Genomic DNA, 20,933 nt, shown 5'->3' with positions numbered 1-20,933 from the left:
TACCCCCTATACGTCCCCTTACACCTCCTTACACACCCCCTATGCCCCCATACGCCCCGTGGCTCCCCCCAAGCCCCCCCATCCCGCCCCATTCCTGCCCCTATGGAGCCCCACACACCCCACTCGCCCCTGTCGCCACCTGGTGGGCGCGCCGCGCCACTGCACCCCACGGAGGGGACCCCAAACCCCCCCCAGGTCCCCCCGATTCCCCCAAAACCCCCCAGATACCCCTGATTCACCCCAGATCCCCCCAGTTCTTCCCAAGCCCGCGTGTCTGTGGAGCGGGTGCCAGATCCGTGTGCAGGGGGACAAGTCCTTTACTTGCCAAGGGCTAAGGCCACATTTTGAAAAGGGGGGTGCACGTGTTCCCCCTCAGCCACACGTCCACCCGTGTCTCCAAGCATGGACTGAGGGGTGGGATCTCCCTGAGGGGGCTCCCACTGAGTGGGACCCCCCCATATGTTAAGGCCACTGGGAAGTTTGGGGTGGTCCTGGGGTGGCCTCAGACGGTCACCCCTCACCCGTGCGTCCACTCCAGCACACAGGGACCCCACAGGATCTCCCTGGAGAACTCGGGGGGGGGGGGGGGGGGGGGGGCTGCAGGCGTGGGGACCCCACGGGCACGAGGTGCTACAGGAGGGTACAGTCCAAATCCGGGCGCTGCCGCTGCCGCCGCTCTCTAGCCGGGCGCCCGCCTGCCTGTGGGGACAGGGACGGGGACAGGGACAGTGCTGGGGTGTGGGGACCTACAGAGACCCCCACATCCCCCGAGGGGTGCACCCGGTTACCTGCGCCGGGAGCAGCGGAGGAGGAGCAGGATGAGGATGAGGATGGTGCTGCTGATACTCCTCGTGCTGCAGCTGCCGCGCCAGCTCCAGGTCGCTGAGCATGGAGGGGGGGTCCTGGCCCTGCCGCTGCTGCAGGGACAGGGCCACCATGTAATCCTGGCAGGTAGAAGGAGCACAAAGAGGGGGGGTCAGCACAGCGAGCCCGAACCCTGCAAGATCCCCCGTGGAGCCGGGATGGGACTCGGGTGTCCCCCACTGTCACCGCCTGTCCCCTACCTGGTCCACTTGTCTCTGCTGCAGCCGGTGGTCCAGGGGGGCTGCGGTGGCCCCCTCCTTGCCCGGGGCGCGGCTGAGGTGGAACTCGGTGTCACAGAAGCAGCTGTCCCCATCCACGCTGTGCAGGCTCTCCCACACCACCCCCTCCTCCTGCAGGAAGCCCTGGTCCGTCACCAGCAGGTAAAGGTGGCCCTGGTGGGAGGGGACGGGGGACGGTCAGCCCAGGTGGGTGTCCTGGGGGGCCCAGCGGGGTCTGGGGCCGCACCTTGTGTTTGATCATGGTGCTGAAGTGGTTGTTGCGGAAGAAGACGCCGAGCTCGCCCTCGCGGGCCCGGGCCGTGAGCTCGCACAGCCCGTGGAACGTCAGCTGCGACGCCGTGGACTCCAGGAACTGCTCGGCCACCAGCCCTGTGGGGACAGCGGGGTGGGGTGGGGTGGCCCCGGGGGTGCCCGGCTGGCCCCGGGGAGCGTGGGGAGGGACTGGGGCGTTACCTTCGCTCACCAGGCTGGAGTCGCTGGACTGTTTGCAGGTGATGATCTTCTCCACCAGCTGGTTGTAGCTGAGCTTGCCCACGGCCTGCACCTGCTCCGGGCTCTGGGGGACGGAGGGAAAGGGGGTGAGCTCGTGGGGGGGATGGACCCAGCACAGAGGGCTCTGGGAGGGAAGGGACGTTCAGAGACCACCCAGTGCAGCCTCCTGCCGTGGCCAGAGGAGTCGTCCGCTGGCTCGGGCTCAAAGCCCCATCCCGAACATCACAGAGGGCTTTGGGCTGGGACTTTCTGGGATCATCCGGAACCCCCTAAACCACAGGCAGGGACTCCTCCTGCTAGAGCAGGCTGCTCCAAGCCCTGTTCCACCTGGCCTCGAGCACTCCCAGGGATGGGACATCCATCCTCAGCTTGGCCAGGATGAGCCCCAGCTCCTCAGGGCAGAGTTCTCCAGCCCTGGGATCACTTCTATGGCCCCACAAGAAGGTGGGGGCTCACCTGGGGGTCCACCAGCCAGCCGTGGTAGAGCGGGATGTTGAGGAGGTCGAAGACGATGCACTCGGGGGTGTACTCAAAATCTGAGACCCCCGTGAACCTCACGTTGACGTCCAGCCCTGTCGAGAGCTTTGGCAGGACCGTCATGGTGTCACTGATGTTCTGGGAGGCAGGAGAAACACGGGAAGGGGGGAGTCACTCCTGCAGGTGCCACCCCAGATCCTGCAGCCAGCCGAGCTCCCAGGACAGTGGGGTTGGGTGTTCCAGGATCACTCCTCACCTGCTGGAAGTTCAGCTGCAGCCCCTCCGAGGTGTCCCGGGGTTGGGTGGCCAGGATGCAATTCCCTGTGAGGCAGCAGGGTCACCCCAGTTCCAGCACTGGGGTGGGAACGTGGGTGGTCCCAGTACAGCCCCTGGCCCCCCACCCCATTCCTGGCGCCAGAGCAGGGACGCGGGGACCCCCACTCACCCAAATGTGCCATCAGCTCCTCAGCTGCGATCACCTCCTTCTGTGGGGGCAGCTTCACCTGGGGACAGACAGAGGAGGGTGGGCACCATCCCCAGGATCCTTCCTCTGGGGATTTGGGGAGAGCCCTCCAAGACCCCACTTGCCTTCCACTGCAGGAGGAGGATGTTGATGATGGCCAGGAGCGGGCAGGGCCCGTTCTCGCTCTGGGTGACCACGGGCGTGCGCTCCCCTTTCCAGGTGATCCACTTCACGCAGTAAAAATCCTCATCCTGGGCAGGGGGCTGGGCCCGGGGGGCTCCTGGCACGGCCGGGGGGGGGCCCAGCGGGAGCTGCTGCTCGGGGGAGCCTCCCGGGGGTCCCTCGGCACCGGGCACCCCCTCCTGCTGCCCGGATCCCCCCCTGGAACCTTCCCTGGCTGGGGCAGGGCTCTCCTGGCCCACACTGGGAATTGTGTCCCCAGAGCTGAGGATTGTGTCCCCAGTGCTGGGGTTTGTGTCCCCATCCCCGGGGATTGTGTCCCCAACACTGGGGACTGTGTCCCCAACCCCAGTGATTGTGTCCCCATCCCCGGGGATTGTGTCCCCAACACTGGGGATTGTGTCCCCAACCCCAGGGATTGTGTCACCACCACCAGGAATTCCGTCCCCACCTCCCTCCTCTGGGGGCTGGGGGCTCCCCTCCTGCTCCATGGGACCCTCCCTCGGGGCCGTGCTCGGATCAGGCTCCAGGGAATGCTCCGGGTCCATCCAGGAGCAGCCGCATCCCAAGTCTCAGCCTTAGGAGGGAAGATGGGGGAATTTGAGGAAAGTACATATACATACATATATTTTTTATATATACATGTATATATGTATATTTTAGTCAAATTTGGCTCGTCTAGGTGAGAAATAAAATTAAATTAAAATAAAATAAAATAAAATAAAATAAAATAAAATAAAATAAAATAAAATATGAAATGCAGTGCAATTTAACAGGCACACGGGAACTCGATGGATTTGAATTCCCACTCGCGGCCCCGCCCGGAGCCGGCGGCCGGACCGGGGGTCCCGGGGCTCCCGGGGGTCCCGGGGGTCCCGGGCTGTGGCCGCCCCTCGGTGTCCCCGGACCCGCTGGGATCCCACCCTGCCGCCTTTTCCTGCTTTTCCTTCGTTTCGCTCCCCTAATCCCTGTTTTTCCTCCTTTTCCCTTCTCTATTCCTTGTTTATGCACCTTTCTCCTTGCTTTTCCTTCTTTTTCCCCTCATTTTCCTTTTCCTTATTACCTTTCCCTCCTTTTCACCTCCTTTTCCCCTTCTTTTTCACTTTATCCCTACTCTTTAACCCTTTAAACCCCCTTTTACCTTTTTTCCTGCTTTTTTCCTTCTTTCCTCCTTTATTCCCTTTTCCTTCTTTCTGTTTCTTCTTCCTTCCTTTTTTTCCTTCTTCCTTCCTTTTTTTTCCTTCTTTTCCCTCCGTTCCCCTTCTCTTTTCCTCTTTAATCCTCTTTTTTTTTAATTCCTTCGCGCTCCTCTTTCTCTTCGCTCGTCTTCCTTTCCCTTTTTTTTTTTTTTGTCTTTTCCTGCCCCTTCTTTTATCTTCTTTCTCTTCTGTTTTGTCCCTTTTTTCTTCTTTTTTCCCTGTTTTTCCCCGTTTTTCCCAGCCTGGCACGCTCCTGTTTTCCACGCTCCGGCTTTCCGTGGGAAGGCGGATTTAGGGCGGGGGGAGGAGGAGGAGGAGGAAGAGGAGGAGAAGGAGGAGGAAGAGGATTAAAGGTGTAATTTTGGGGGTGCGGTGAAATTTGGGGGGGGAGGGGGTCGCCCAAAGGGAGAGGTTTGTGGGGTTTTTTTGGGGGGATGGGTGGGGGTGGGAATTTGGGGTGTCGGGTTTTGGGGTCGCAGCAGAGTCTGGGGATGTCAGCGGGGGCTGGGGGGGGGTCGAGGGGTCACGGGAGAGTTTTGGGGTGTAAAGAGGGGATTTGGGGTCCCCCCCCGGCCCCCCCCCACACCCGCGGGGGATGCCGGGAACGGCCCCTCCCCCTCCCCAGCGGCCCCTGCGGCGCGGGGGGGCGGGGCAGACTGGGCTGTACTGGGCTGTGCTGGGACGTTCTGGGGCGATACTGAGCTGTGCTGGGACGTTCTGGGGCGATACTGGGCTGTACTGGGACGTTCTGGGGTGATACTGGGCTGTACTGGGATATTCTGGGGTGATACTGGGCTGTACTGGGACATTCTGAGGTGATATTGGGATATTCTGGGGTGTTAGTGGGCTGTACTGGGACGTTCTGGGGTAATACTGGGCTGTACAGTGATATTCTGGGGTGATAGTGGGCTATACTGGGACATTCTGTGCTGTACTGGGATATTCTGGGGTGTACTGGGACATTCTGAGGTGATATTGGGATATTCTGGGGTGTACTGGGCTGTACTGGGACATTCTGGGGTGATACTGGGCTGTCACTGGGGTTATTGAGAGGTGTCCTGGGTTCTACTGGGGTGCCATGGGTTATACTGGGGCGTACTGAGCCCTGCCTGGCCGTACTGGGTTGTACTGGGCCGTACTGGGTCATACTGGGGTCATACCGGCGGCTCGGGGCGTGGATCGGAGCTGTCATGGAGCGGTTCGTGGAGGGGAACCGGGCGGCTCTGCAGGTACGGGGGGCACCGGGGGGTTCGGGCCAGGGGGGGATTGGGGTGTCCCGGGTCCCGGGGTGTGGGAATTGGGGTGCAGGGGGGACAGGTGGGCTCGGGGGAAGGTGAGAATTGGGGTGTACAGGAGAACCCCAGACCCCAAACTGCGGGAATTGGGGTGCAGGGTGGGCAGGTGGGCTCGGGGGAAGGTGAGAATTGGGGTGTACAGGAGAACCCCCGACCCCAAACTGCGGGAATTGGGGTGCAGGGAGCTGCCCAGGAAGCGGCAAGCAGGGAAATCGGGGTGCCCCAGTGGGCTGGGGTGCCACAGGGAGCAGAGGTGCCCAGGAAAGCGGGGTGCTCACGGGGCTGGGGTTCAGCAGGACTGGGGGTCTGGGTGCCCAGGGGGTCGATAGCCCCAAATGTGGTGCCTTGTCTGAGGTGGCACAGCCACACCAGGGACACCCCAAAATGTTTCCGAGCCCTGTCCCGGTCCTGCCTCTGGACTTGCCGAGGAGTTTGGGCTGCAGCTGCTCTCGGGTTTTTTTTTTTTTTTTTCCCCTCAGCTTCTACCAAAAATCAGCGAATCTGGGTTATGGCAGCAGAGAATTGTCCCAAAAATCAGGGCCTGGGGATGGGGCGGCTCCCGGGGCTGTGACAGCGAGCGTGACATGTTTTCCCTGCTGCTGCAGGCAAGCAAAAGAGGGTGAAACCTCACATTTTGGGGTGACAACCAGCCCCAAACTCAGCGTTTCTAGAAGAAATGGGTTGAAGCACTAAATGCTCCCTGGGAGGGTCCCTCTCCCCACGGGGGCCAGTGGCTGACCGTGAATTTTCCTGGAGCCCTGACACACCTCACTTCACACACGTATCCCAAAGCAGGTTTCAGTTTTAGGTTTCGTTTTAGTTCGAGGTTTTAGTGCCAGGCGTGGATCCCAGCCAGGCCCACGGATGCCAGGAGCTCATCCCGAGGGTGGAACCCGCGGGCGACGCCTGTGACGAGCGGCTCCGGGGACACTGGTGGAGGGCAGGGGAGCAGTCTGGGGGTTCTTGGAGGACGGGGCCGCGTTGCTGCCGTGCCTGATGCCTCCCGTCCCCGCAGGATCACATACGGCAGCACCGGGAGATCCACGTGGTGATGGGCAACGAGGCCTGTGACCTGGACTCCACCGTCTCCGCGCTGGCCCTGGCCTATTTCCTGGCCCAGGTGAGGCTCTGCCACCGGCCCGGGGAGCGCCGGTGGCCCGGGGGACGCCTCACCGGGTGTCACCCCCGCGCCGCAGAGCTCCCCAGCTCCCAAAGCCGCCTTCGTGCCGGTGCTGAACATTCCCCGCGCCGACTTCGCGCTGCGGACGGAGACCACGTTCCTGCTGCGGGATCGGGGAATCCCGGCCGCCTCCCTCGTCTTTCGGGACGAGATCGACCTGCGGGGGCTGCACCACGCTGGGCTGCTCTCCCTGACGCTGGTCGATCACCACGTCCTGCCCGGGTGAGCCGTGGGGTGGCACAGGGAGGACAGCCAGGCTACACCCACCCAGAGCGTCGGTTGATTTTTGCCACCCGGGGCGGGTCAAACGGATCCATTTCTGGAGTGATTTTAGGGGTGAAAAGGAATGCGGGGGTTTCCCAGGCTCTGCCAGGAGTGACCCTTCCCGTTGCCCGCCAGCGCCGACGCTGCCCTGGAGGAGGCCGTGGTGGAGGTCCTGGACCACCGGCCGCTGGAGCGGGACCGTGGTCCCCCATGCCAGGTGACCGTGGAGCAGGTGGGCTCCTGTGCCACGCTGGTGACCGAGCGGATCCTGCAGGGCCCCCCGGGTGTGCTGGACGGAACCACAGCCGCCCTGCTGCACGGTGAGCACGGCGGGTCCCGGCTGAGCCCCGGCCCTGGGGGATGGTGACAACACGGCCCCATCGTCCCCTCAGGCACCATCCTGCTGGACTGCATCAACCTGAGCCCGGCCGCGGGCAAGGCGACCCCCAGGGACGTGGCCTGCGTGTCCCTGCTTGAGGAGAGGTTCCCGGAGCTGCCGGCCCGTGACGCCGTGTTCGGAGCCCTGCAGGCGGCCAAGTTTGATGTCACAGGTGTGTGCGCCAGGGCAGTGGCACCCAGGTGTGTCCCCCTCTCGTCAGGGACAGCAAGGTGCCCTGAGCCTCATCCCCCTCCCAGGGCTGACGACAGAGCAGATGCTGCGGAAGGACCTCAAAGTCATCTCCAGTGATGAGGTGGTCGTTGCCATCAGTGGCATCTTCGAGGACCTGGAAGTGAGACTCGGGGGTGAGGGGGAAACTGAGGCAGGGAGTGGCAGGCTGGGGACATTACGGTGATGCTGAGGCTCCCTCCCCTCTGCCCAGACATTCTTGCTCCGGCCCGGCTTGCTGCAGGACCTGGAGGCTTTCTGCCAGGGCCGTGGCTACGCGGGGCTGGTGGCCATGACCGTGTCCTTTAACGAATGCTATGAGCCCACGCGGAAGCTCGCGGTTTACAGCCAGCAGGAGCCTCTCCGTGGCACGGTGAGTCAGGGAGCCAGGCTCAGGCACCTCTGGGCACTTCCCAGCTGTGGTTCGCCCCAGAACCTCCCGTTTTTGGGGGTGCTGCGGAGGTCCCAGCCCTGCGTTCGCTCCCCTGCAGCTGTGCCGGGCACTGGAGGAGGCGACGACGCCGTCCCTGCTCCTGCAGCTGCTGCCGAGCCCCTGGGCCAGCGTGGCCACCTACGCCCAGGGCAACACCGTGGCCACTCGCAAGAAGGTGCTGCCCATCCTGCGGGCAGCGCTGGGGGGCCTGGGGGCTGCTGGGGGCCCCGAGGAGGAGGTGCTGCCCCCTCCCACCCCCATGAACAGCCTGGTGGAGGAGTGTCCCCTGGCACAGGCCGTGCCCCCGCTGTGTCCCCAGGATGTCCTGGAGCGGGTCAGCCGCATCGCCGTGGGGCAGCCCCCCGGCTCCCCAAAATAGCAGCGAGTGCCCCGTGGCTTTTTGGGGTCTGGATGAAAAGTTGAGGTCCCTGAGCAAGCCCTGGTGGGGTGCCGGGATCTGGGAAGGGTTGCAGCCACATTTGTTAGAGCTCATCTCCTGGTTCTTGTGGTGGTTTATCCCCTCCCCAATGGCTCCCTCTGCCCTAGTGCTCCCCAGGTGGGTTTTTGGGGATGCCATGGGCAGTAGTTGCAACCCCTTAATGAAGGTGTTGGGGTGAGGGAGTTAACGAGTTCTTGATGATCTTCCTTCCTTGGGGGGCACTGGGGGGCCCCAGAAGGTGGGTCTGGACATGCAGCCGTCCAGGACTGTTGCTGTTTTCCAATGATTAAATTTCCCTTTTCTTCCAGTTTTGGCTCTCGTCTTTTATTCTGGAATGGGTCGGGGGCTGCCCTGCTCGAGGTGGGGGTGCACCCCCTCTTTCCCTGGGGTGCCATCCCCTCTACAGTGGGTGAGAGGAACATTTTGGGGTGTCCAAGGAGGTGTCAGTGCAGCCACACTCCCGAGTCCAGCCCAGCCAGGAGGAAACTGGCTGGAGGAAACTGCCATAAAAAGTCGTGGCCTCTGCCTGCTGTGAATATCAGCGGACTCAGCTTTTCCCAGTGGATTTGGCTGCTCCAGGAGCTGAGGAGGGAGCGAGGAGCCTGGGGCAGCTTGTGCACCCACCCCTTGGGCCAGCACAAGGCATTTATTTCAAGGGTGGAATGTTTTTCTCAAAACCCCTGACTGGAGCAGGACACGGGGCTGGAAAAGCCCGCCTCCCACCGGAGCATCACCGGAGCACAGGGTAGGGGAGAGGCTCTGTCACCCAGCACGTGCTATTTAATATTTAATCCTGGCGCTAATTAAACTATGTACACCCGCGCCTGAATTCCGGAGCCCTTCTTGGGTCAGGCCCTGTCCAGCCTCAGCCAGGGCTGGGGACAATCCCGGGTGGGGGGGACCCCACCACGGTCCTGCCCGAGGTGAAGGAGGCTGCTCAGGTGGGTTTTGGAGTTTAAAAATACGAACATATCCTAAAAAAAGGAGGGGTGTGGGAGTTTGGCAGCGGTGGGAATGCCAGCTGGAGGCACTGTGGGCTCGGTGACGCTCAGACACCCGAGCACTGGGGTTTGATCCTGGTTTGGCACCAAAGCATCGGGGTTCAATCCCCATTTTGCTCCAAAGAATTGGGGTTTAATCCCACTTTGACATGGAATCCTGGTTTGACACCAGAACATCTTGGGTTTAATTCTGGTTTGGCACCAGAATATCAGGGCTTAATCCTGGTTTTGCTCCTCTGTGATGTTCTGGGAGGCACCAAATCTGCCTCTGCACCATGACTGATTCCCCGGGGAAACTGAGGCACCACCATGCAGCCCATGGGAGACACAGGGATGGAAAAAGGGAAATCTGGGAGGATTTGGCACATGTGGGCTGCACCTGGCAGCTCCTGGCACGTTTCAGGGGGGTGGCTGCATCCTTTCCAGGCAGGGCAGGGGATGGAGGCTGCCGTCCCTGCTCCCTCCCCATGCCACCAGCCAGTGCCTCCGGGAAGGAGGGATTTTCCAGAGGGATGACGACCCAAAGTCACCGGGAGCTGGGTGAGGATGGTGCTGCATAAATACCGCGGGGTTAAAGCACTCGAGGTCGGCTTCTCCTCCAGCGGGGGGGGATCAGGCAGTTCAAGTTTGGGCTGAAAAAGCCAGGAATCTGCAAAATCCAAGAGGATGGGTTATGGGAGCACCCAAGGGGTGGCTCAGTCAGGTGTTCCTCAGAGGTGGGGGTTCCAAGAGGGTGCTGGGGGTGCCACGGGCTGGTACTCACACGCTACAACACACGGCTGTTGCTCCACTGTCGCTCCCGGCCGCCCTTGGACCTCATCTCCTGGACAGCACCAGTCTGCAGAGATGACCTGTCACCCAGCTGTGCCACCCCCTCACCCTGCCAGGAGACCCAGCACCCCAAAACAACACCCAGCACCCAACCCCGAGACCCAGCAGCCCAAAAACCAACCCCTACCACCCCAAAAACACCACCTGTCACCCAACCCCGAGATCCAACACCCCAACCCCGAGCCCCAGCCCCCCACCCGAGCCCCCCCAGAGCATGGGAGTACCATGGGCAGTCCCTCTCCTGCAGCCATGTCTCCAGAGCCAATGTGTGTCAGGTGGACGAAGTTCATGGGCTCCCCGATCATGGAGCGGTCAATCCGTCTCCTCCTCTTCTTCTGCAAGGGGATGAAGGCCATCAGCCCCTGCTGACCCCACGGCCCTCCCCAAAATGGCTGCACTGGAGGTACTCACGGGCTGGGGCTTCTCCACGACGCAGCAGCCCAGCTTGTGCCAGAAGTCACTCATGCTCGCGGTGGTGGCAGCAGCCAGCGTCCCCCCGTGCTGGCACAGCTGCCGGGACCCCTGTGCAGGGTCACTCCATGGGGACACCTGGGCGGGGTGGCACAGCGTGGACAGGAGCAGCTGACTGTGAGGGGGCAAAGGAGGGTGATGCCTCCAGGCCTGACCTCCCCAAATTAATGCTAAAGCGACTTCTCATCGACCAACAAAAGCCAGAGACACCCAGCAGACCCCTGGGGTCACACACAGACCACTCAGGGGGACACCTGTCATTACAAGAGATCCCCAGGGATCAGACAGAGAAGAACCAGGGACCCTGGGCATCACAGAGACCCCCAGAGCTGTCCCCACGGCCAGGGCTGGATCAGGCCCCTGTCCTTGACCCCCACCGCAGGGCAGAACAGAGCTGATGGATGCTGCAGCAGGATGGGGGGGATGGAGGCAGCTATGGCAAATCCCAACTCCCTGAGCCACGCAGCTATAAATATCCCGGCCCTTCTGAAAAGGGGCCGGAGGCTGAGCTCTTCCGCTCCAGCTTTTGAAAAGCAGACGGGGGAGAAATAAACAGGGACTGGTGGGATTTTATCCCAAACTCCCATGGTGCTGCCTGGGGTAGGCAAGGGGGTGTGGAAAGGGGGGTTCACCCCCAAAATCGGGGCTTCCCCTCATGGCAAGGAGAGATGACTCCTTTGCTGCAAAAGCACCGGGCAGCACGCAGGGGACTCACCCGCCCACGAGGGGCCGTGGACTGAGCACAGCCAGCCCTGTATCAGCCACGGGACAGTCCCCACGCCCGTGGCGTGGCCTGACCGAGCCCCGGCACGGCCCATGGGTGCCGGACCCACCACTCCAGCAAACAGGAAAAGTTCCTTCCTCTGCCCCTGCTCTGGTGACGCCGGATGGGCCAAAGTCCGGCCCGAGCTTCCTGCTCCTGGCGGGGAGGAACGGGGCAGCCCCCCAAAACTGGGGGATCCGAGCCCAGCCTCGGCACGGCCCCATCCACGGCCCTGCCCATCCCCATCCCTGTCCCCCAGCAATCCCTTCCTGGAGCTGAGAACGGGCAGGTGCTGACACGTCTGGGCTGGCGCACACCGGGTCCGTGCCCCGGCACCCCGTGCCGAACCCGGCCTCTCCCCCACGGCCGCGGGGCACAGGAGGAGGGGGCCGCGCTTCCTTCCCAGCCCGATATCCTTAGGAAACACGGTTAGGAAACGTGGGGATCCCAGCGCAGAGGAAGGGCCTTGCTGGGGTGGAACCCCCCCAAACTCGGCACTGAAACACTCCCGGGGCGCTGCAGGAGCCTCCGAGGGAGCCCCGAGAGCCTCGGACGAGTCACCGGGGACTCCTCACGGAAAGCCCCGGGTGTTCGCCCCCCTGCCCGCACTCCTCCGACCCCAAATCCTCTCCGGCACCCGCCAGGGCCTCACGTCCTCGCAAAGGGCGACGGCGGGGCCGGCTCCGGCCGCTGCCCCGGTTCCGGGCGGTTCTGGTCGGAACCCCCCGCTCTGGGGGGGTCTCACGGCCCCAGCACCCCCCCAGCCCACCCCTGCCATGAGCCGTGCCCGGGCTCAGCCCACCTGGGCAGCTCGCTGGCCCCGGGCAGGGCGGCTTTGGGCCCGGCCCGTGCCGGCACAGGCAAAATCACTTCCCGGTTGGGAAAGCACCGCTGGGCTCTGCGTCACCGCCGGGCTCCGGGCAGGGGGGGCCCGCTCCGAGCCCCCGGCACTGGGGGTCACCCACCGCCAGGGTACCCGCTGGGCTGGCCCGAAGCTCGGAGCGCGTGGGGACAGGGGTGGACGGGGCGGGAGTTCTGGGGTGGCCCGGCTGCGGGCCCGGGACCCCGGTATGAACGGTGAACTTCCTTTGGTGGACGGTCCCGGCTGCGACCCCCGGGGCACCGGTGGAGACCCGTGGAGTTAGGGGGTGCCAGCAGGGTTTGGGACCCCGGGGGTCCTGGCAGGGTTGGGAAGTCCCGGTATGTTCGGTGGGACCCGGCAGGCCTTGGGATTCCGGTGGGGCTGGGGAGATCCCGGGAGGACCCCCCGGCTGCAGCAGCGAGGTGCAAGGGGGCTCGCCCCGCCGCCCCGCTCCCGTTCCGGGGCCGATCCCGGTGCCCCCTCCGCCTCCCTACGGCGGTTCCGGGGCCCTTCCGCGGACTCGCACCCCGCGGAGCGGGCCGGCTCCCGTCCCGGTGGCGGCCCCAGGCCCCATTACCTGTCCCGGCGCGGGAGCGGGTCCCGGTACCGGTGTCCGGCCCGCAGCCACAGGCGTGCTTCGGAAGTCCAGGTCCCGGTCCCGTTCACGGTCTTCGGCTCGCAGCGGCCGTAAGCGTGACCCGGGAGTCCCGGTTCCGGTGAGGGTCCCGGTGTCCCGCTCGCAGCCCCAGGCGTGGCTCGGGGGTTCTGGTCCCGGAGCGGGTTCCGGTGGCCGTGCCGGTAGCCCGCTCTCAGCCCAGGGGTGGGCGGGAGGTGCCGGTGCCGGTGCCCCGCTCGCCGCTCCAGGCGTGGCCCGGTGCGGACGCGGCGCAGCTCCCGCCGCCCGGCCCGGCCCGGCCCGGCCCAGCGCCCTCCCCGGGCACCGCCGGTACTGCAGGGGGCGGCGGGGCCGGGCCCGGGCCCGGTAGGAACGGGGGGGCTCAGGGGTCCCGGTAGGAATGGGGGGGCCTGTGGAGCTGGAGATTCCCGTGTCCCCAGAAGGGCTGGGGAATCCCGGAAGGAATGGGAGTTTCCAGGGTCCCAGGAGGACTGGTGGGTGGTTCTTGAGGTCCTGTTAAAGCTGGGAGTCCCCAGCTGGGGATGGAGGGGTTTGGGGTTTCCAGGAGCGCTGGGGGATCCCAAGGGATCAGGTAGGGCTGGGTGTCCCCAGCAAGTCCCATTTGCTCCCATTTTCCCCCGAGCCTTATGCCCGTTTTTTTCGATGGATACCAGAGCCCGTGGGGCACCCAAAGGTGTGGGAACCCCCGAACCTCCCTGCAGCCTATGCTGAGTGGTTTCACCATTTGCAGCTCGGTGCCCTTCCGCTTGCACAACATCTGGTGGGCAGCTGCCTCCACCGCAGTCCTGCCACGGTCCTGCCACAGCTGCTGGCACAATCCCGCAGCTCCAGGCACTGGCCAAACTGAACTGTGACCTCTGGGGTGTCCCCTCCTGCAGATCCCCAACCCACACAGGAGACACTCCTGTATGAGGCCCAGAGTGTCCCTTCCTGTGTCAGCCCCAAATCCCAACCATCCCCACTGCTCCCACTCTAGAAATCCTGAACAAGGCAGCACTGTCCCCACTCAGTCAGGTCTGTGTCCCACGCCTGTCCCCAGCCATCGGGTGGCCCTGGCTGATAATACCCAAGTGTTTGTGACCTCATTTCAGCTAAAGAGCTTTTTTTTTTTTTTTTTTTTTTGGTGATGTTCGTGCTGCCAGAGAACATTGTCCCCCTTGCAGCCCTCAGCCCTCCCAAAACCGTAGAGCCCAGAGCAGTGTCCTCATTGCTATATCCCCTTGCAGGTTCAGCCCCAGTCCCTTCTCACAGAGGGACATCACAGTCTTTGGATTGTCACCTAGGAACCGGTGACAGAGACCCCCAAGAGGAAGGAGATGGGTGACATCCAGCTTCTTATGAAGTTGCTCAGCCAAACTGCACCCCACGGCCCGGGGGACCCCCAGAGACACAGCAGCTCACCCCCTTGGAGGGATCAGGATCCTCCAAAGGCTCCCAGCTGGAATTTTCCCTGAGTGCTGGAGAGGCCGAGCTGAGACCGAGGGTCTATTTTGGAACAGGAACTTTGGATCTTCTTTGCCTGTGACAGCACTGGGAGGAGGAGGAGGAGGAGAAGGAGGAGGAAGAAGAGGAGGCAGAAATAATCTGGATGAAAGCCGAGCTCTGGCAGAACTGCTTGGCACCATCAGAAATGAGCTGCATGCAGGGAACAGGGAGGAAAAGGGAGGAAAAACAAAACCCTAAAGCACCAGAAGAATGTTGATCTCAGGCAAAGCCCAGGGAGATGAGGGCAAGGGCTGCCCTCAGCCTCTCAAGGTGTATGGATCTGGCCCGTGCCCCCAAAAATGGTGTTTGGGGTCTCAGTGGTGCTGGGGCAGGGAGATGCCCTGGTCTGAGGGGTTCTGTTGGGGTTTTCTGTGCTGCCCCTCCAACACCCAGTGCCAGTTGTGGGGAAAAGTGGGGTGTGAGCTGCTCCCACCCTGGGTGAAGCCCCCCCTCAGCCCTGGCAGTGATGCCTGTTTTGGGTGTCTCCTTCTATTTCTAGTTCCAGTCTGGCTTCGGACACAAAGCTGGGATACTTTTGCCGTGTGGCCTCAGGACCAAAAACCCTCAGCCTCAGACTTTTAAAAAAAAAACCCCACATTTATGGGGTTCATTTGAGCCAAATTTCCCTGTGTTTGAGCTGCACAGTGCTCTCCCAAGGTTTGGGGGTACCACAGCACCCCGTATCTTCACATGCCGGTAAAATAAATATTTCCCAGCTCCTTGCAGACTGAAATTACCCCGTTATTTCCCCCCAAGACGGAGCTGATGGCTTCAGGAGTGACCTGGGAATTGCTGAATTCCCCCCCCCCCACCTCCTTCCCCGCGCCTCCGCCCCTGCCATCCTCCCCCTCCCTGGCGCGGGTGGGAACCGCTGACTCATCTGCCACCATCATCACCATCATCATCATCATCATCCTCCCCCCACGAGGAAGGGCAGCTCGAGGGGCTGCATTGCAGACCCAGCCGCTCCAGCAGACAAAAGCGACGCTGCAGCTCCCGCGGCTCCCCGGCACAAAGCGCCGAGCTCCTCACCCGCCCTCCGCAGGTAAGGGATGCGAGCCGCGGAGGATGCACTGCCAGAGGATGCTCGTTATTCTGGAAAGGATTCGGGTGGAGGGGAGGTGCTGGGAGTTTCTTTTTGAAGGGGGAAATAAGCCCACAGCCAGCGGGGATTAAGTGGGTAAAAGTGGTTTTGCTTCCGTGGATGAGCAGACCGCACGGATCCCGTGGGAAATGTGCTTTTTTGGGGGTGACACGCGACACAAGAGGGGGTTTTCTCCCACATTCATTCCCTTTTACTGGATATTTGATTGTTTTACTTGTCACTAAATCCTCTGCTCCCCTCTCTTGTCACTAAACTCCAATTTTTCACCCTCTGAAGCTTAAAAATCCACGTCCGAAACACCCATCACCATTAATAATTCTCTGCTGTTAGCTGCAAAAAACTCACAGATGGGATGGACCCCCAGGGATAAATTCCCGGGGAAGAGACTATTTTAAAAAGTCCTGTGGCTCGGTTTACCCGGAGGAGGTGACACAGGAGCCTTTCATAGCCTCTGAGTGACACCCAGAACCTTAAATTTAGCAACTGATCAGCCCTCGTCGCGCAGACAGGGCACCATCCAAAGTATGCCTGAATCATCCTTGAGAATTCTGATTTCCGAGATTTAAGACAGGGAATCAGCAGGAAAATGAGGATGTTTTGGGTTCGTCGGCTTTCTCCCCACCTCCGATGCCAGCCGAGGAGGTGAATGACATAACCCTGTCAGGCAGTGACTCAGCTCCTGCCGCCGAAGAAGCTGATCCGAGTCTTCCCCGGTTTTTGGTGGATCGGGGTGGGGCTGCAGAGGGAATTCTGCAGCAGGGATGGATGGATGGCACGGCAGGGATGGGTGGGGTGTGGTGGGAATGCCGGGCGAGGCTCCTTCCAGTCCTTTCTAGAGGGTTCAGTCACGGCAGGGAGGGAGGGATGGGGTGGGATCGGGGGGAGGGGGCTGCACAAGGACCCCCCCCTCACTGCCCACTCCCCACTGTGGGGATTCAGCGCAGGGAAAGGTGCGGGAAAAGAGTTCATTAGGTTGCTGCTTTCCCACCTCTGCTCCCCGGTGCCGGCAGGGTGGATTTTGGGAGGAGCAGTTGGGAAGGGGATAATCCCCACCCTGCCCTCCCCTGCCATGCTGCTTGGATGGGGAAACTGAGGCACGGGGTGACAAAGTCCTTTGGGCCCCCTCCAAATTACGGTGCAGAGAAGGGCCGTGCCTAAGGCTGTGGATAAAGCTCGAGCCTGCAGTTAGACCCAGCCTAGAGTGGGTCTCCACCACCCCGTGCTCCCCTACACCATCAGCTCCTTCTGGGGATTTTCCTATGGGACAGGATCAGCACGGCAACACCTGAGATTTCTGGTCGCTTTGGGGCAACTCCTGTGTCTTTGGTAGAGCTTTTCTCTTCCTCTTCTCTCCCCTCACCCCCTTCACAGCCTGAAAATGCTGGACACCATCAGCAGCCAGTACGACTCCTTCATCTACTGGAGGATGCCGATCCCACGGCTGGACATGGCCGAGCTGGAGGGGCTGGGGCTCGCAGACATGGCTCTCTACAAGCCCAAGGGAGGGCTGGGCAAGCTCGGGGACAGCCAGGACCTCTCCCAGGAAGAGGACAGTCTGCTGCAGTTCAACAGCTTTAACTTCTGGCGAGCTCCCATTGCCAGCATCAGCTCCTTAGATTTTGATTTAATTTGAAGCCCTTCCTGCCCCTCCTCACCCCCCTCACCCCTCCCCGCTCTCTCTCTCTTTCTGCCAGGCATGCCAGGATTTGGTTTTGTTGTCAGTTTTGGAGGCTGTTGGGTTGGGTTTTTTTGGGTTTTTTTTTGTTTTTTTTTGGTTTCTGGTCAGTTTTGCCATCGCTAATTCACTCAGCAGTTCACCATGGCATTGATGGTGATGGGCTCCCCGAAAATCTCCAACCTCTCTCCTCATTTTCCTCCTGGAATCACAACGGTGCAAGCGGGGGGCAACAGCACCAGGGGCAAACACCAGGGGAGGGGGCAGAAACAAATCCCCCCCATTGCCCCTCTCCATTTCCAGAAGGTTTGGGACGTACCACCCCCCACCCCGTGTCATCGTGGCCACAGCTGTCCTTGCCCTGGGTGACAATTTCTCGTTTCTCCTGTGCTTTTTTTTAAGAAACTCATTTGTGCAACCGGGGCGCTGGAAGAGCAATGGGAATCGCCCTCGTTTTGGAGAAAGCATCGACCCTCTGCGCTCCCCTGGCCCAATTTCTCAGAAATCCACTTCATCCCTTAACCCTCCCCTCGGGAATTCAAGGTGCAAGAGGCAGGGATGTGCCCAAGATATCAGCACAAACCTTCTTCTTGAGAAAAATAATCACTTTCAGCTTTGTGGTATGAGCCCAAGCAGAAAAAAATTATGTCTAGGAGGGTAAACAGACATGGAAATGTTCTCACCTTGCTTGGTAGGGGTCAAGGCTGGGTGATTTTTGCCCCAGATTTGATTTTTTTCCATCCTTTTTTAATGCCCCACGAGATTTATTCCTGGTGCAACTACTGACTGGAAGATGCCGGGTACATTGTGGGGTCTGGAAGGGTGATGGGGTGGTGCTGAAAGATGGAGAATTTAGTTTGATCTTACGCCCAAAAGAAAATATTTCAGGTTTTCCACGTACTTAATCAGTCCCTTTATAAACAACAACAAAAAATGCTGCCTTCATTCAAGTGGAAGCCTTGAGTTTTCTCTGGGGAGATTTTCAGCTGCTGAGGTTTATTTCTGAGCATCACCTCAAAATGGGGGGAAAAACCCAACCTAGAATAATTTTTGGCTTTTAAACTGGATTTTTGCCCTCCCCGAGGTTGTTTTCTGGGATTGGTTTGCCTTCTTGAATGTGCATTTTTTTGGGTTTGTTTGGGATGAAGCAATGTGGAGCATCCCAAAATCATCCTGAGAGTTGGGGGGTATGCGGTTGGGGGCAGGCTGAGGCAGCACTTAAAAGGTGCCAGAAATAGGCAAAAAATCAGAAAAAAAAAAATCTGCATTCTGCTATGAAAATCAGATGCAGCTCTCCTGTAATCTCCAGAAATAATCAAGTGTGCTGATTTTGAACCATCTGTGTAAAACAAGAGGTGAAAAATGTAAACTCTCCTCTGCAGAGCTGTTTGTGTTCTCAGCTACAAAAACCTGCAGAAATATTTATTATGAAACTTTAAATAAAATCAGTTAAAAACATACACATTCCTGCGGACACGTAGGCTGACATCGAGTTTTTTGGCATTAAAATGTCTCAAACCTCTTTATGGTGAGCTGAGAACTCACCCCTGTGTCTTTGCACATACTGGGGAAGACTTAAGCATGGAAAAAACTAAGCCTTAAGGATTATTATAAGCACCTTAAGGATATTACTTACACTTCAGCTTTTCCAAGCCCCACAGGAAAAACCCAGCGACCAAACAGGCCCAAGAGCTCCAATTTTACCTCAAAAAAAGGAGCATTTTGGGCAAGTGAGGGGCACCCAAGGGGGTTAACGCAACTTGGGAGAGGGGGGTTCGGCAGTCTGAGGGGAGCTAAACCCTGGACTGGAAAGCACTCAGAGAGGACAGGTATGCTCAAACTACTGAAATACACACATATAAAGCGAGATAGATTTACAAACCCTAATTACCAACGCCCCAACAGGCACCAAACCCACCGCACCTCAGCGAGGCCCCGCCGCCATTTTGCACTTGGCGCAAAAACGCCTCTGCCGGATCTATTTCCAGGGACGCGTCACGGCTCTCCGGCTCTACTGATCGATCTCCTTCCGCCGGGGGAAAGCACTCCCCTGCCAGGCTCTCCCGACGGCCCCAGGGCGGGGAGAACGGCGGAGAAAAGAAGGAGAAATTCCCGAATTCCCCACAGCTCCCGCTGCGGCACGGCGCGAGCGGGACCAGCCCGATCTTGCTCCGGGGACTATTTTGTTTCAAGGCTCCTATATCCTTCCGCCGCCTGCCGCACTCTCGCTGTCGGGGCCGCCATTTTGTGAGGCAGGGGCGGGAGGGACGGGCCCGGCGCGGGACCGCTGGGGTGAGGGGGGAGCGCCGTGAGGGGAAGGGCTGTGATCTTGGGGGTCTGGGGAAGGAGGAGCCCTGTGATGCGCTCGGAGGACTCCCAGTGAAGCAGGGCGACGCTCTTGAGAGTGGGCGACCTAAAGGCTCTGAGGATGAGCGGCACCCGTGAGGGGTTCAGAGGACTCCCAGTGAGGGAAGGGGGCTGGAGGATCCTCTGAGGGGGGACCCCCGTGTGGTGGAAGCTTACCCAGAGCACAAATCCCGTCACAAACATCCCGTGTTGCCCTTCATTCTTACACCGGGGCAAGTTCCAAATCTCTTCAGTAAACGCAAAAACCACCTCGGGTAAGGTCTTAACGGGACCTCGAGCGTGAAAACCTTGGGATAAGAAAACCCCCCTGCTCTCCAGTAGAGGGCAGATGGGTATTTAGGAAAGGAAAAGTGCGGAAATGTAGCCAAACACGCCCAATTGCTGCTTCCTGCCCCAGAATGTTTCAGCAGGCGAGGTGAGGGAGGAGGATCCCAGCACTGGTGTAAATAAATAAAGGTGGTTCCAGCGGGGATCCTCGCTGTGCTGAGCTCGGCCTGCTCCAGGTCTGGAGAAAATGGATTTGGCTGATTGCAACCGAGGAATAATGACAATTCCTACCTGTGCCAAATCCTCAGAACCGAACCGTTTGCTTTGCTCTTTACTGCCAGTGCTGAGTGTTTTGCTTTGTGTCAACATCGAGTAAGCAAATTTCTGGATAAGCTGGTCTAAGGGAGGTGTAGATTACTCCTTATTTATTCTATCTGAAAGGAAAAAAAAAAAACAGGTTGGAAGGGTTAAATGAGAAGAACTTTAGGTGAACTTCCCTCTGTGTGCCTGTAATCTGTTGATCTACGCCAATGCTGAGGAACAGGATCTCCTTTTTTCCCTTTTAAAGAGGAATTGTGGGGTCTCTGCACCGAGCTTGCGCCCATTTAGGTAATTTCCTGTCCCATTCTTACAGAGTCTGCATTGAATGGGAGCTACTACGGTGAATTGCAGGAAGAAACATTGTTTTTGGGGCCGAGAAGCCTTGTTTATCTCATTTCACTCAATATCCCACTTCAGTGAGCGTGATTTATTGATTTCATCCCAGTTCAAACTTAAGTAAAGGAACAGTGATGGATACCAATAGAAATAACTTAATTCTTATTAAATTTTAAATGAACCACCATGTCTGATGTTGTCATATGCAGCCCTTGATGTGTTTTAACGGTTATTTGAAAAATAAATAGTAAAAATGGAAACCCACTGCTGCAGAAATGGATTGACTAACACACAAACGTGCATAAATAGTTCAGAGTGAAATTGTCTCAAACATTTCCTGTCCCCATGTTGAGGCTCTGATAACTTCTTCTTACAGAAAGGTTTGTGTTGTTTTTTTAAAATAATCTTTTATGCTGTTTGACCTTTAATTAACTTTGGATTTAGGAATTTGATAAAGTGGAAGTTTATCTAATCCCCTCACTTCTCAATTCCATTCTCTTCCCCAAAGCTAAGCTTTTTTTTTTTTTTCAAGAGTCTAGAGACAAGTAATTTAAATTCTTGAAGCTGCTGGTGCCACAGCACTGATTCCTTGACCTGTGGTGCTCGAGTGTTTTCCTCTCTGGCACCCAGCACAGGTCAGGTCCCAGTTTCCTGCACTGGGAGCAGGATGCAGCCAAGGG

The 20,933-nt window shown here is 59.4% G+C and overlaps 5 protein-coding genes and 1 long non-coding RNA gene across 9 annotated transcripts; 3 read left to right on the top strand and 3 right to left on the bottom strand.

Annotated features, from left to right (window-relative positions):
* Positions 1 to 302: 302 nt before the first annotated feature.
* Positions 303 to 4,462, bottom strand: MINDY1 (MINDY lysine 48 deubiquitinase 1). Of its 3 annotated transcripts, none has more exons than XM_062511284.1 (10): positions 3,857 to 4,462; positions 2,661 to 3,292; positions 2,518 to 2,575; positions 2,329 to 2,393; positions 2,052 to 2,210; positions 1,557 to 1,659; positions 1,330 to 1,472; positions 1,065 to 1,214; positions 789 to 944; positions 303 to 699 (listed from the first exon to the last, which is right to left on the bottom strand). In XM_062511284.1, exons 2-10 carry the CDS (start codon positions 3,261 to 3,263, stop codon positions 631 to 633), a joined length of 1,506 nt encoding a protein of 501 aa, XP_062367268.1. In that variant the 5' UTR covers positions 3,264 to 3,292; positions 3,857 to 4,462; the 3' UTR covers positions 303 to 630. The 3 variants fall into 3 exon arrangements, with proteins under 3 accessions (XP_062367268.1, XP_062367266.1, XP_062367267.1); XM_062511282.1 differs by having other exon boundaries at positions 1,065 to 1,256; positions 3,857 to 4,461; XM_062511283.1 differs by lacking the exon at positions 303 to 699 and having other exon boundaries at positions 747 to 944; positions 1,065 to 1,256; positions 3,857 to 4,461.
* Positions 4,463 to 4,586: 124 nt separating this feature from the next.
* PRUNE1 (prune exopolyphosphatase 1) lies at positions 4,587 to 8,439 on the top strand. 2 transcript variants are annotated; one of them, XM_062511286.1, is made up of 8 exons: positions 4,587 to 5,143; positions 6,225 to 6,329; positions 6,406 to 6,611; positions 6,789 to 6,973; positions 7,046 to 7,204; positions 7,290 to 7,384; positions 7,475 to 7,633; positions 7,752 to 8,439. In XM_062511286.1, the coding sequence occupies exons 1-8, from the start codon at positions 5,105 to 5,107 to the stop codon at positions 8,070 to 8,072; spliced, it is 1,269 nt and encodes a 422-aa protein (XP_062367270.1). In that variant the 5' UTR covers positions 4,587 to 5,104; the 3' UTR covers positions 8,073 to 8,439. The 2 variants fall into 2 exon arrangements, with proteins under 2 accessions (XP_062367270.1, XP_062367269.1); XM_062511285.1 differs by having other exon boundaries at positions 7,475 to 8,439.
* A 455-nt stretch (positions 8,440 to 8,894) lies between these two features.
* CDC42SE1 (CDC42 small effector 1) lies at positions 8,895 to 12,989 on the bottom strand. Its single transcript, XM_062511289.1, has 5 exons — positions 12,638 to 12,989; positions 10,376 to 10,550; positions 10,189 to 10,299; positions 9,897 to 9,971; positions 8,895 to 9,782 (listed from the first exon to the last, which is right to left on the bottom strand). Exons 2-4 carry the CDS (start codon positions 10,427 to 10,429, stop codon positions 9,900 to 9,902), a joined length of 237 nt encoding a protein of 78 aa, XP_062367273.1. The 5' UTR covers positions 10,430 to 10,550; positions 12,638 to 12,989; the 3' UTR covers positions 8,895 to 9,782; positions 9,897 to 9,899.
* A 316-nt stretch (positions 12,990 to 13,305) lies between these two features.
* Positions 13,306 to 19,555, bottom strand: LOC134055151 (uncharacterized). Its single transcript, XM_062511290.1, has 4 exons — positions 19,486 to 19,555; positions 18,886 to 19,190; positions 17,646 to 17,798; positions 13,306 to 14,227 (listed from the first exon to the last, which is right to left on the bottom strand). Exons 1-4 carry the CDS (start codon positions 19,510 to 19,512, stop codon positions 14,095 to 14,097), a joined length of 618 nt encoding a protein of 205 aa, XP_062367274.1. The 5' UTR covers positions 19,513 to 19,555; the 3' UTR covers positions 13,306 to 14,094.
* Positions 16,383 to 17,398, top strand: MLLT11 (MLLT11 transcription factor 7 cofactor). Its single transcript, XM_062511618.1, has one exon. The coding sequence runs from the start codon at positions 16,666 to 16,668 to the stop codon at positions 16,918 to 16,920; it is 255 nt and encodes an 84-aa protein (XP_062367602.1). The 5' UTR covers positions 16,383 to 16,665; the 3' UTR covers positions 16,921 to 17,398.
* On the top strand, positions 19,277 to 20,442 carry LOC134055152 (uncharacterized). Its single transcript, XR_009934078.1, has 2 exons — positions 19,277 to 19,583; positions 20,231 to 20,442. It is a non-coding gene; the product is annotated as an uncharacterized LOC134055152 (long non-coding RNA).
* Positions 20,443 to 20,933: the final 491 nt, after the last annotated feature.

The sequence above is a fragment of the Cinclus cinclus genome, chromosome 31 (assembly GCF_963662255.1).
Source record: "Cinclus cinclus chromosome 31, bCinCin1.1, whole genome shotgun sequence".
Taxonomy (NCBI): domain Eukaryota; kingdom Metazoa; phylum Chordata; class Aves; order Passeriformes; family Cinclidae; genus Cinclus; species Cinclus cinclus.
The sequence above is the reverse complement of the archived record's forward strand: the minus strand, read 5'-3'. Positions and strand labels throughout refer to the sequence as shown.

What these genes read in the sequence shown, in the direction of transcription:
- MINDY1 (XM_062511282.1), bottom strand. Translation starts at nt 3,263, where the DNA reads ATGGACCCGGAGCATTCCCTGGAGCCTGATCCGAGCACGGCCCCGAGG. An exon ending in TCCTCCTCCTGCAGTGGAAG is followed by an intron (nt 2,576 to 2,660) that starts GCAAGTGGGGTC and finishes GTCTGTCCCCAG; the next exon opens with GTGAAGCTGCCCCCACAGAA. An exon ending in TGCAGCTGAACTTCCAGCAG is followed by an intron (nt 2,211 to 2,328) that starts GTGAGGAGTGAT and finishes CCTGCCTCCCAG; the next exon opens with AACATCAGTGACACCATGAC.
- PRUNE1 (XM_062511285.1), top strand. Translation starts at nt 5,105, where the DNA reads ATGGAGCGGTTCGTGGAGGGGAACCGGGCGGCTCTGCAG. An exon ending in TGGCCTATTTCCTGGCCCAG is followed by an intron (nt 6,330 to 6,405) that starts GTGAGGCTCTGC and finishes CCCGCGCCGCAG; the next exon opens with AGCTCCCCAGCTCCCAAAGC. An exon ending in GCATCTTCGAGGACCTGGAA is followed by an intron (nt 7,385 to 7,474) that starts GTGAGACTCGGG and finishes CCCTCTGCCCAG; the next exon opens with ACATTCTTGCTCCGGCCCGG.
- CDC42SE1 (XM_062511289.1), bottom strand. Translation starts at nt 10,429, where the DNA reads ATGAGTGACTTCTGGCACAAGCTGGGCTGCTGCGTCGTGGAGAAGCCC. An exon ending in TCGTGGAGAAGCCCCAGCCC is followed by an intron (nt 10,300 to 10,375) that starts GTGAGTACCTCC and finishes ATCCCCTTGCAG; the next exon opens with AAGAAGAGGAGGAGACGGAT. An exon ending in CAGGAGAGGGACTGCCCATG is followed by an intron (nt 9,972 to 10,188) that starts GTACTCCCATGC and finishes TCATCTCTGCAG; the next exon opens with ACTGGTGCTGTCCAGGAGAT.
- MLLT11 (XM_062511618.1), top strand. Translation starts at nt 16,666, where the DNA reads ATGCTGGACACCATCAGCAGCCAGTACGACTCCTTCATCTACTGGAGG.
- LOC134055151 (XM_062511290.1), bottom strand. Translation starts at nt 19,512, where the DNA reads ATGTTTGTGACGGGATTTGTGCTCTGG. An exon ending in GGCGGCGGGGCCTCGCTGAG is followed by an intron (nt 17,799 to 18,885) that starts GTGCGGTGGGTT and finishes TCCATCTTTCAG; the next exon opens with CACCACCCCATCACCCTTCC. An exon ending in CTTGACCCCTACCAAGCAAG is followed by an intron (nt 14,228 to 17,645) that starts GTGAGAACATTT and finishes TCCTCCTCCCAG; the next exon opens with TGCTGTCACAGGCAAAGAAG.